The sequence below is a fragment of the Leptonychotes weddellii genome, chromosome 1, assembly GCF_054177405.1.
Source record: "Leptonychotes weddellii isolate Sample4059 chromosome 1, ASM5417740v2, whole genome shotgun sequence".
NCBI classification, from domain to species: domain Eukaryota; kingdom Metazoa; phylum Chordata; class Mammalia; order Carnivora; family Phocidae; genus Leptonychotes; species Leptonychotes weddellii.
This window is the reverse complement of record NC_138369.1, coordinates 78,481,696-78,494,405: the sequence shown is the minus strand read 5'-3', so window position 1 is coordinate 78,494,405 and position 12,710 is coordinate 78,481,696. Positions and strand designations below refer to the sequence as shown.

Genomic DNA, 12,710 nt, shown 5'->3' with positions numbered 1-12,710 from the left:
CACACGCACACACACACTCGGGCCTTGTGCTGACGGCGGGGTTCCATAGGCTTCTGTCAGTTCATATTGTGTCAGGAGCGTGTCTTACCTCACACTTCTCACTCACTCTGAGTAGGTGGAGCCCCACCTCCCAGGGAAGCCCCCCAATCTGCCCTCCATCCCACCCTTCTGGCCTGGCTCTCGCCCCTCCCCCCTGCTGCCTGTTTTCTCTGAGACTGTAAACACATTCAGTTCCGACCCCCAGAAGCACCCCTTCACCGCATCTGCAGCTAATGAGGCAGGGGACCCTCCAGGCATGCACGCTGCACTTCTGGGGCTCCTCCTCGGCCTGCTGCCTCCTGTGTCTCCTGCCTCTGGGAGGCCCTTCTGCTCCAGGAGTAGGTTTTGGCCCTTCAGCAGCAGGAAAACCTGACATCAGGATCCCGTCCCTCTTGCTCTCTGCCCCGTTCCCCAAGTGCTCCTGAAATCCTTCCCGGAGCGCCTCGCTGCTCTGTTCTCGCGGCATGTCTCAGACAGCCTGGGAGGCCTGGCCCCCCTTGTGTGAAGCCTCAGGCAGAAGGGCAGGCCTGCACCCCACGGAGGAGGGAAGCTCAGGCAGACGTGGGAACAGGACACTGTTCGGCTGAAGCAGGGTGGAACGTGGAAACGTGCAGGCTCCCCATTTTGCTTCACTGCTTCTCTCAACAAATGATAAGTAATATTTAATCCAGTATTCTAATGGGCAATTAAACATACTTTTTAGGGGCGCCTGGGTGGCTCAGTCGGTTGAGCGTCTGACTGGATTTCGGCTCAGGTCTCGCTCTTGCTCTCGCTCCCCCTCTGCCCCTCCACCCCCACCACCCCCCACCCGCTTGCTCACATGCACGTGTTCTCTCATTCTCTCTCTCAAAAAAAAAACAAAAAGATTTAGAAACATATGTTTTTATAGGGAAAATGTCCCCTGTTCCTATAATGAACGGGGAGCCGTTTTCCCCCTTCCCCGGAGAGGCTCCATGGCCCTCTTGTTGAGAGCACTGGGGTCCGCAGCGCTGATCCACAGAAGGCCCCCGGCCACCAGAGGCCCCCAGGCCTGGCTAACACCCAGAGCAGGAACCGGTTCGTGTGAGATGAGGGCAGAGTGTGCAGGGCAGCTTGTGCGATACTCAGGGAGCCCCGTGGAAGGAGCCGCCGCGAACATCCTGGACAGCACCGAGTTGTGTGTGTTATACGAAGCCGCCAGATGTGAAAGGAAAGTGTCTTAAAGAAGGAATACCTTTTTCTAATTCACACAAAGACCCCCAAGAAAACTCGCACAGGGCGTCCCCTGGGTCAGAAGAGCAGCCCACCCTGGTCCCTGCCATGGCTGAAGAGGAAGGCCAGCTGGTCATGGAAGGACTCTCGGGGCTCTTGCTTTGGCCTTGGGGTGGGCCTCAGGGTTTCAGCTTCAATGCCCACATTGTAGCTTGCCCATGATTTCTGTAGTCCCCACAGGTGACCATCATCCATCCCCCACTGCCCAGGCCACCAAAAGTGGTGCCGGAGTGCTTGTAAGCACTGGGGGAGCATACTCTCGAGAGGGCCGAAGAACTCAGGCTGACTGGTCAACATTTCCACCCCTCAGAGGACGTCTACAGGGGACGCTGAAACTGTGGCCAGGGCAGTCAGTCAGCACATGACTGGAGAGAGTAGGGCTCAGCTTTCTTCTGTACCCTCACGTCCAGCACCCCTCCATGACACCCCACCCGTGTCACCTAGACCCAGCTCCTCAGCCACGTGTTTCGAGCTGCTCTGATTCTTCAAGAACATCATCCTTTCCTGGTTTCCATGTTCTTGGGGTGATCCTCGCCATTGCACCCATTGTCCTCCTGAAGAGCGGCAGGCAGAGCACTCAGGCGGGCTCTGCCTGGGGAAAGATGTCTCAGAGGTGATTTGCTCCGTCTCCATGGAGGAGCAGGTGGTGATGATTTGCAGCCCCTGCAGGAGCCACCTCTCAGACCCCCTGTCCTGCCCCCAGGATCGCCGGCGTGCAGTGCGTGACTGTGCCTGGCTACTCCAAGGGCTTTGGCTACCAGACGGGGCAGAGCTTCTCGGGGGACTTTGACCACGCCTGGAATGCCGTGTACCTGGAGGGGAGATGGCACCTGGTGGACAGCACCTGGGGCAGTGGCCTGGTGGATTCTACCACCTCCAAATTCACCTTCCTGTAAGTAGAAATCTCGGTGCTGTTGCGTGTCCGGCTGGTGGAAATGGGGGAGGCACGAGGCTGAAGGTAGCAGCAGGTGGAGAAGGCCAGGTGGGAGGGCAGGGAGGGCCAGGGTGGCCTCTCCTCGCTGCTAGCCCCTCCCACCGTTCCTCCAGCTCTGAAATGATTCAGCTCCAAGCCAATAGGAAGGGCCCGGACCCTTTTGTCACCTCACCCTCTGCTGACTAAATCCCTCCTCTGGCTCCCCATCGCTCCCTCTGCCCAAGTGCTGAAAGCCCAGCATTTGCCCACAGGCCCTACAAGAGAGGAAGGCAGAGCTGAGAAGCTACTTTAACATCTGTAGATTCCCTTCAGGCCTTTGACCCACTGGCTGTATTACAATGCAGGGATGCCAGAATTCTCTTCCCCCAGATGCCAGGGCTCCTCCCCCACGTCTCTGGGCCAAATGCAGCCACATCACATCTCTGAGGAAGAGGTTATAGTCTGTGAGTACAGAGTCACTGTGACCACGGTGGGGCAGGGTGCTGGGGTGCAGGGCGCTGGAGCATGTCTGTTCTCCAAGGCTCTGGCCAACTATGGTCTTAACCTAAAGCCGTGATATTCACCCGGGATCATAAGATCTCTCAGCAACTCAGATTCTTTTTTATCCAGAAAAATGAGAGCATTGTCCGATTTTTGCAGTTTAAATCTCGACAGGCCTGCACACAGGCCAAATACAAGCTAAGAGAGAAGCTTTAGCTCAGATGAGTCTCCCTGTTCTTCTCTTGATCCCCATCACTAACCGCTAGAGAGCCATGTGTCATTGGCCCCAGGGACCACAGGAGGGCTGCTCATCCACGACTCTCCCTACCTGCCCTCCCTCCACCCTGCTGGTTGGCACCTGGTCCCTGGGTTATGCCTTTGCTCCCTCAAATCTCTGTCGGGCTTTGAGAGAAGGGGGAGCCCAATCCCTACCTGGACACAGCTCCACATGGACTATGGCCTTCACTTAAAGGGGGCCGCAGATCCTGCCATGGCCCCTATTTCTGGAAGCAGCCACTGAGAGGCCATCTGCAGCGCCCATGTTAAGACCGGACATAGTGCCTCTCCCCATCGGGTTGTTGGCAGGACCCCTCCTGTGGAAGCGCCAGACAAAAGAAGGCCCCAAAGATCCCCCTGCGAGCCCCACCTCCTTCTCTACAGAGCTGAGGCCTACTCACAGCACATGGCCACTGACCAGCTCCCCCCACCCCACCTCTAGCTACAATGAATTCTACTTCCTCACCCATCCCGCACTGTTCATCGAGGACCATTTCCCAGACAACAAGAACTGGCAACTGCTAAAACCTCCTCAATCTCTGAAGCAGTTTGAGAACAACATGTATCACAAGAGTGAATTCTACAACAAGGGAATGCTGAGTGCCCACCCAGAGACTTCTGTGATCAAAACAGGTAAGCCCGGAGCAGGTGGCCGGCATCTCGCGGCAGGGACAGAGCAGGTGGCCGGCATCTCGCGGCAGGGACGGAGCAGCATGCTCTGCGCCTCGAGGCCTCTGGGCCCCAGGGGACTGCCCTGTCAGGGCCCAGCCAGGGCCCGTGGGCTCCGCGTAAGCTGTATGTATATGCGGACGCTATTAAGGCAGCCAAGTCCATCGGGCCATCGGCGCAGGACACAGCCACAGGTCACGTTTGCAGGGACAGACACCGGCTCACAGCAGCATAAGCCAAAAAGGGGATGCATAGGAAGTCCTTGAGTTTCCCTAGGCCCTGAGGACCCCATTTACAGCCCAACCTGTCAGTGAGCAGGGCTGGAGGGTCCCCGTTGGGTGAGTCTCTCCCAGTTCCCGCAGCAGGTGAAGGACCGCCACAGGCCTGGCTGTCCCCACCTCCCGGCTCAGGTCCCCGACAGAAGCTCACTAGCCTGCTGCATTCTCCCAAACTCCTGGCAAAGAGGACGTGTTGGCCCAGCCACGCGGGGCTCTGTGTGTCAGTGGTCTGAGCAGCTAGTGGGAGAGCAGTGGGGGTCTCCCAGGACAGAGGACCAGGGGAGGCTTTATTAGGGAGTGGCTGCTGAGCTGGGTCTTAAGAGCTGGAAGAGAACAGGCATCCCCAAACACAGGGACGGACATGCTCTGGAAGGACACAGCAAGCCCTCCAACGCCTGAACTCAAGCACCCCTAGACCAGGGCTGGCTCCAGAGGCGCAGCCTGCCTTCCTCTGTGCCCTTCCCTCACAAGCTTCCCTCCTGGAGGCAAAGTCCAGCCTTTTCCAGCCAACTTTCCTGGGAGTAGGAGGGGCAGGACACCTAGCTGAGCTGTCCCCACGGCTGGCCTGGACTGACCTTTGTTCCCTACGTCCCCACAGGGGCCACAGGTACCCAGCCAGGTGTGTTTGTGCACTCTGAGGTTTAGGGGGGGGCCAGCTGTGTGGGAGAGGGTACAGAACTGTGGTCACGAGCCTCGCAGGGCTGACTGCAGAGGACTTCGTCTTATGTCTGTCCAAGGCCCTGGTGCCTGGTCCAGGGCTGGACACATAACCTGGACACACTACAGGGCTCAGCACAGCCTAGTCAGTGCACCTACCCCCCCACCCACACCCACACCCACACACCCACGCTTACGCAAAGGCCTGCCTGTTGGCACCATCTCTGCTACCAGGGGACCCGTATACTCCCAGGAGGGAAGGGTCTGAGCTCACACTGGCTGTTAGCACAGAGAGGTCTCCGGGTGGGTCTGAAGGGGAGCCCCATCCCACACTGTAGAGGGATAGGGGCACAGGGAGCACAGGTGTCCCCAAGTTACTGCCAGCTGATTCATCCCTTCCACCTCACACTGCTTTCCCTAACCAGTTTGCTGAACTCCTGAATACTTTTTTAAAACTACAAATACCTGGAGGCTCCTGCTGCTAAAATAACAGCGCGAGGTTGCTGTCTTTGAGAACGCGTTTCCTGTGCTCATATCAGATGGGGAGCCTGTTCTGACTGGTGTGGGCCATGGAACCACAGAAGAATGGTCCAGGCCACACCAACATCCAATTAATGCCACGGAGTAGAACTTGCCTTTGCAAGAGACACAGAAATGTAAACACTGGGATTCTTAATATACAGTAATCTCAAATTTGATTCCATATTCGTGATGCATATTTCAAGACTTTTTCTTTGTTGGAGCTAGTTGTGTTAAGAGTGAGGATGGGAAGAAAGCAGAAGAGGGAAACAGGTGGGTGAAAAGCAGGGAAGGAAGAGGACAGGGGGGTGTGAGGGGTGTGGGGGGTGGGATACCACTGATGGGGGAGAGGGGGGTTGGAGGGAGAGGGGACGCAGGGGAGGTCACAGGCTCCCCCAGAATCCCCAGAGTCCTTCTTTCAAGTCTTCCAGCCATTCAGCTCACCTTTGCAGAGAATCTGCTGGGCCAGGCACCCTGGGCAGCCCTGGGACACGCGTGAAAGGAGGCAGGAGGGCAGTTCCCCACAGTGCTCACCGCTGCAGGGAAGACAGACATTGCAGAGAACTAATTCAGTACAATGGTGCTAAGTTTCCTGAAGGAGATGTGGAGCTACAAGAGAGGCTTCCAGGGGAGCTGGACCTCACCTGAGGGCATGGAAAAAGGCTTCTCTGCAGTCAGACGTCATGCTAAGGTCTTATCAGGTTTGGGGAAAAGCGGTGGAGGGGAGGACAGGTGTGAGGGCTCTGGGATATGTGGGAGAATGCCCTGTGGTCCGGAAAAGGAGGGTCCTGACTCAGGCCAGGCAGGAGGGGATAGGACTCTCACTGGTCTCCAGTTGGATGGTGACCCACACAAGTGAACCCAGGAATGACCAGGTAGACAATTTCCCAGGGGCCCTTGGGCGGCCCTGTGGAAGTGCTGGATGGCACTCCTCATCAAAGGTGAATTCCGTGGGATCTCACAGCCAACTCAGAAGCAAGACAGAACAAGACGGGGTCATGAGCAGTTGAAGGCTGAGACAACTTCTGCCCACTGAGTTGGCTTATAAGAGGAAGCCAGGGGAGAGGAGAGATTCAACCAAGAGAGACTGATAACAAGTCTGTTGTTCTTGGGCACTTTCCTTTTGGAGGTTACCATGGGACAGATGTCCCATCGTGGCTGGAGGCAGTGGAGAAAGAAGGTAGACAAAGAAGATAACACCAAAGCACCAAGCACCCCACAAGAAGTATAGCAGAGAGGGAAGGAATGGCAGCAGAGGGAACGGGGCAGTGGTGGGTGGGCTGGGCTGGAGCCCACGAAGAAGCAGAGGGGAGCCAGCCAGGAAGCTCCCAGCCTTTCCTGCTGCCGCCGGGGGATTCTCACTGGCTGGTTGGGAGTTAGCACTGAATGCAGGAGCAGAGCAGCCTGGAGTCGGGGCCTTGGGGCAGATTAGAGGGGAGGTCTTGGGGGTACTTGTCCTAGAACCCAGGCATGACCTCCCCATCAAGAGCGTTGTACCTCAGACCGGGAAAAGGTTACTAGTGAGTGTGCTTCTGGCGGTAGTCTGTCTCCTTCCTTTGCGCTCATCTGTGAACCCCAACGGGGTGGGGAGGTTGCTGGGACAAGGCGCAGGTGTGAGGCTTCCAAGAGGAAGGGGATTGAGGCTCTGCAAGGAGCCACTGCCCCTCCCTGTGGTCCTGTGAGGCAGGGAGGATGAGGTAGGGGAGTGCTCATGGGCTGTAGAACCAGAGAACTCACCCTGAAAAACAGTGACTGGGACAGAGGAAGACAAAACTGGAGGGCATGGGGAGAGATAGAGGGAGAGTGGATGCAAAGGGCCCTCCAGAGACACGCCAAGCCTCGCCCGAGTGGGAGTCCTGGGTTGGGGCAGGGGGAGGCGAGGAGGCAGCCCCGCCCCTGGAGCACCGCCTCCAGTGGTCCAGCCGGGTTTTCAGGTCCAATGTTCACCTGACAGGGCTGACACTATAATGAACAGGGGCTGGAGGGAGCGGTGTGAAGCAAGACTTAAGACTGGAAGGAGACAAAGGGCGGCCCTCCAACCAGTCATGGGCCCTCCTTGCCCCCGGGCCCTCTCCCCTTCTCTGGAATCAGGCTAAGCCTCCGGACCACCTTCGTCTTGCGAGAATCACTTGGGTGAGGCAAGCACATACAGCTGGGGCAGATTTTCTCTTGAGACCCTCAGCTTTCAGCGCACCCTAAGAGAACCACCTAGAGCGGGGAGGGGAGCCCCTCCAGTGGTGTGCCGCAGCTGGCTTACATCCTGTTCGGTGACATCACCTCGACTGCTTAAAATCCAGGGTGCTGAAAGTCGTTACACCGTGGCAATGGGCAGATGCTAGAGTCAGGGCTTCTTCCCGCGGAGAGCCAGTTGTTAAACATTGAGCAGCACGTCGGCACACCCTGGACCCATCCCACCTGACCCCGGCTCTCTCTCTCCACAGTGAACGGGAAAGCCACCATCACCATCGAGAGCTGTGCCCCAACGCTCTTCATGTTTATGCTCAATGGCAAGCAGGAGCATGGGCTGCTGAGCCTCAGGAAGAACGGGATGAAGCTGGACATATACCCTCCGACGGTGGGCACCCACAAGCTGCAGATCTTTGCCAAAGGCAGCTCCGACGTCTACAGCTCAGTGCTCGAGTACACGCTCAAGTGCAACTACGTGGACATCAGTGTCCGGCTGCCGGCCGAGCTGCACCAGCCCGTGGGCCCCAGCTGGTTCTCAGAGCAGATGGGCATCGTGAAGCCCTCCCACCCCGACCCCATCATCCACACTGGCGACGGGCGCTGCTCGGTCAGCTTCGGCGTGGAGGAGGGCATCAGCGTCCTGGCTTCCCTGCATGGGGACGAGGGCCCCGTCACCGAGGAGACGCAGCAGCGCTACATCTTCCAGGTGCAGCGGCAGAAGCGGGCAGAGCTGAAGGTCCAGCTGCCCCGGGCCGGCAAGTTTGCCCTCAAGATCTTTGTCAAGAAGAGGCTGGAGCCGGGCAACTACGTCTTCGTCTTCAATTATCTGCTGTGCTGCACCAACACCAAGGTGAACTGGCCCATGTTCCCCGAGAGCTTTGGCAACTGGGGGCAGGACAATGAGTTGCTGGAGCCCCTGTCGGGCGTGCTTCCTGCCAATCGGAACGTCCCGTTCAAACTGAAGCTCCACGGCGTCGCCAAAGCCCTGGTGAAGGGGCAGGACACGTGGCCCCTGACCCTGACTAGAGAGGGCTACTGGGAGGGCAGCTGCAGCACGGCCGGGTGCCGCGAGATCTACGTCATGGTGCTGGAGAACGCCAACCACAACTTCTACTCCTACATCCTGAAATACAAAGTGAACGCCCAGTGAGGCCCGGCGCCCCCCGGCCACCCCCGCCCAGAGGGCCGAGGCCAGACTTGCCCAGGGAGGGCCCTGGACACCACCAAGCCTGCACGCAGTCTCTTGGAGGCCTCTGCCTCGCTCTCTGCTCGCCACGGAGGCGGGGGTGTTGGCGTTCCCATGGCTTCACCCGGTTGTGGCCGTGGCCCAGGGGACTGAGGCAGAGGCCCTGTAGAAGACAAAGGTGCTATGTAAATCCAAGGCATTGGAAAGGGTACACCACTGCCCAGACGCCCCCTTCGCGTAGTAATGCTCTTGTTGTCTTTATAGGGCTGATGTGGGAAAGCAGGGAGGTTGCCCAGACAGAAAGCTTTTTCACGTGATGATGAGAGAATTCTCCTCCGTGCCCAGGAGGGACCTGATCTGCAAGGCTGAGTCATCCTGAATCACAGAGCCCGTTTCGGATAGCCTCAGTGTTTCTCACCAATTCCTGGACCCCAGGGACGGTCGGCCTACCATTATTTCCCCCAGACCTGACCATCTGCATTCCTGCTGCCCCTCGCTCTTCAAGAGCCCTAGAAAAGAGAAGGTGTGAAGAGGAAGCTGACCAGCCCGCACCCGGCCCGAGGCTCCACGGTCCCCGGACACAATGGCCATGTGGCAATAGGAAGGTCACGAGGAGGCTCCCAGGGCCCGCTCTGGGGTGCCCTGGGGGGAGGGCCAGAGGGCGGGGGACAACACAGCAGCCCTGCCACCTGAGTCTGAGGCTGTGAGGCCTCCGACTCGTGCTCCCGACGGGCCCACAGGCCAGTTCAGTCTAGGGAGTCGCTGGCCCTCCAGGCCCTCTCAGAGCCTGGGCTTCAGGCCCCAGCCTGCACTTTCACGGGGAGCTTCAGGAGGCTGCTAGGCCCTGGGGGGGGGCCCTTGGTGATAGCCCTAAAGACCCAGGCAGGGAGGCCAGGCAGGGAGGAGTGCAAACACCGTAGTGCCAAGGAGACTCATGAAATAACAGGGCTCTGCCAGCCCCCAAGGCTCCCTACCAGCAAAGCCCACACAGGGGAACCTCCACCCGCTCCGGGAGCCGCTTCTGTGCTTGTCCACATCCCATCTCCCTTCCTGCCTGTCTCTGACATGAGAGACCCCTGGGGTCCTGCCATCCACGCCAGCTCCAGCCCTAGGAGCCTTAGCAGCACCTCAGGCCCGTGTTGCCATGGCAACAGCAGCAAGGCTGGCTCCTTCCTACAAGGGCAGCCCAGAGGGAAGGAGGGAGAGGCCCTGCGTGGCCACTGCAGCCCCCTCCCAGCACAAGGAACCCCTGTAGGGGCTCCCCGCCTCCTGGCTGCTCCACTCTGTGGCCCCTCCCGTCTCCGCGCCCTCACCCGGAGAGCGGGCAGTGGCCCAGCACCGCCCCCCCCAACTACTGTTCTAAATGTCCTCAGGTTCAGCGACAGCCAGGCCAGCTGGATGCTCACGCCTCCTCTGCCTTCATCCTCACATTTGTGTATTCGGCAAATGTTCACGGGGCACTTAATTAGCACAGGGCTCCGTGCTCGATGCCGGGGTTATGGAGGGAACCAGGGGGTCCCGCCCCTGCCATCTCAGAGCTCAGGGTGGGCAGCAGCAGCCTCCCTCAAACAGGCCTGCCTAAAGTTCCAGGCTCCCAACACTTCAGTCCCGCATCTCCCCAAAGGTCCCTGGTGCCACCCAGCTTGGACCTGGCCCAGAGCCATGTGACAGGGGTGCCCAGGCTGGGGGCCTGGAACACCAGGGCAGAACATCATGGGGGGTCTGGGCTCTCCCCTGGACTGTGTCTTGTGCCCTCTGGCAGGCTCTGCCTCCCAAGCCTTTGGCACAGTTGACACACACGCCTGGAAAATGCACAAAGACCCCAGAGGCAGAACCGCTGTGCACTAACTACGACAGGAAAACAAGGGGAGTTCTTACACCCCGAAAACAGCCTTTTTTCATACCTTTGATTTTATGGGCTGAAAGAAAGGTGCTGTGTTTTATCCAAATAGTAAGTGCCTTCTATGACTCATGTCACTCCCTGGACCCAGAGCCATGGCTAGCCCCGATGAGAACGTGTATCTTTTTAAAAATAATATAACTAATCAGTACATTCTGGAGCAGGCAGAGGATGCCACCACCCCCCCACACCCCCCACCCCCGGCACAGTAGGAGTTGTCCAGGAACCAAGCCCAGGCCCCACCTGCAGAGCAACCGCGCGCCCCTCCCTCTGCGTTAACCAGACCCCCCCCTTCGTAAAGACAGCTGTAGGCACAGTCAGAAATCACCTGTATTTCTTTCCACTGAAGTAAAAATACATGAAATGAAATCCAATCTTCATGAATTTTTACACGCATGCTGCTCAGGGTAGAATTCAGGGTTGCATTTCGAAGCCTTTTATTCAAATCCCCATCTTTGTTTCCTGGTGCTGGAGTCCCCGCGACCGGTGGAATGGCTCGGGCGCCCCCTGGTGCCCAGAACGCGGAGCTGCCGGCGAGCAGCACTGCGCGGCCGAGTCGCTCGCCAGGGTTTTTTACGCAGAATTTGAAATATCTGCTGAGATGTTTATGTTCAGTTCCCTGGGTGCTTCCTCGTGTGCACACGGAGCACGTCTCTGCCACGCGCAAGCTGTGAGGCGAGCTTGGGGACTGCCTGGCCGGGTGAGAAGACACGGCATGTAATACTGGGGAGTCTTTTGCCGGGAAATCGCGCCTTGAAACGGAAACACTGGATATGGGACTGGAAGGGACAGCTCTGACTGCACTCGTTACTACGCCGGTGAAGGACCGAGACTGATCACACTCAGGGCTTTGGCTGGCAAGTCCTGGGATGGCAGCCCTCAGGCCACAGGCAGAAGGGTGCAGAAGGTCGGGGAGGGTGCCGGAGTGGGGGGCAAATGGGCTACAACCACAACTGCGATTAACTCCTTTCAGCTTGTTTCCGACGCGCCAGCCGCACAGCTGGACTCCGTTTCAATCTGATTATGATCATTGTGAGTTCCCCATATGCTGCATTGTCCCACCAGGACAGACTCCTCATGGCCTGCTGAGATTAAAAGGAAATAAATAGATTAACTGAAGCATGAAGGAATTAGGCTAGACATAAAGAACTATTTCCTGTTTTTAAGCAGGAGGGGCAAGGTGCCAAGAAAGTTTGTGAAATCCTCTTCTCAAAGGACTTGAAATGTAGAAAAGTTTCCCCGGTGGTCTGGGTTTGAGATGCTATGCTAACTGGAAGGTTAAATTCTCTCTAAACCAGTTCATCCTTGAAGTACACTAGATCGCCCCCAGCAAACATGAGGTGAACAGTATTGCCACATCCTTTGCTGTTAACAGTGTATTCAGAGGTGATGTGCATCTGTGTCCCACATCAGTTTTATCTGGGGTCTATCATTTCTTTTCATTTGGAATAAGTAGCTGGAAATCTTAAGAGGTGATTACTTTTCATAACGTGTGTGTTGAGTTGTGTGGGCCAGTGGCTGTTGAGTATGCTTTCCGCACATTGTTGCTGGTGTTGTTTTTCAATAAAATTTATATTCATTTTTATCCAACAATGTAATTATCAATCTGTTCTTATCACTGCTCTCACAAGGGATTAAAAAAATAGGGAAAAAACACTTTCATGTTCAAAGGGAGCCCTAGGAGAACAAAAAAAATCAATGTCCCAGCCATTTGAATGTGATGGGGAGATGCAAATGGAATGTCAGGCAAATAGCTATTTCACATTAAAGAAAACATAATTAGGTTAGCTCCAGCCCCTCTCTGGCTCACATGCCTTTGAAGAACATGAAGGCAGTGTTTCTTTCATTGAATCTTGTTTAACTTGAAATTTTTCAAGTCAATCTTAATTTCTGTTATTAGTAGAAGAAAAGAATATATCCAAAATGCCTATCAGCCTACTTTTTTTGTTGTTTTGAATATCTAGTTCTTGATTTTCATATACATACAGAAACTTTCCAGCAAGTTACCTAAACAGATTATTCATAAATTAGACATTTAGGGAAATAGAGAAAATGAACATCCAGGCACCTCTGAGAAGCTGCCGTAACCATGGAAACCATTCTCGTAGCTGTAGTGTGAAGGACAGAAAGAACTGTGTTCTCCAATCTGGACTTGTAGCATCATCCCTCCCTGCTGGACCCACAAACGTGAGCTCCTCTGCCCGCCCCCCACTCCCCCCACCCCCCCGCCGCCGGCACACATCTCCGGAGGAAGGAAGCGCACGGGTGGACCATGTCTTGAACAGCATATTAAGGAGAAGTCAGAAGAAAGCCTCCCGCATTCATAGGAGGAGG

The 12,710-nt window shown here is 56.5% G+C and overlaps 1 protein-coding gene across 1 annotated transcript in view; it reads left to right on the top strand.

Moving 5' to 3' along the window:
- The window catches only part of KY (kyphoscoliosis peptidase), a 46,117-nt gene extending 34,156 nt beyond the window's left edge, over positions 1–11,961 (top strand). The window contains exons 9-11 of the mRNA XM_081826654.1: positions 1,994–2,182; positions 3,423–3,613; positions 7,545–11,961. Coding sequence (XP_081682780.1) covers positions 1,994–2,182; positions 3,423–3,613; positions 7,545–8,440 — 1,276 coding nt within the window. The 3' untranslated portion in view covers positions 8,441–11,961. The remainder of the gene's footprint in view (positions 1–1,993; positions 2,183–3,422; positions 3,614–7,544) is intronic.
- Positions 11,962–12,710: the final 749 nt, after the last annotated feature.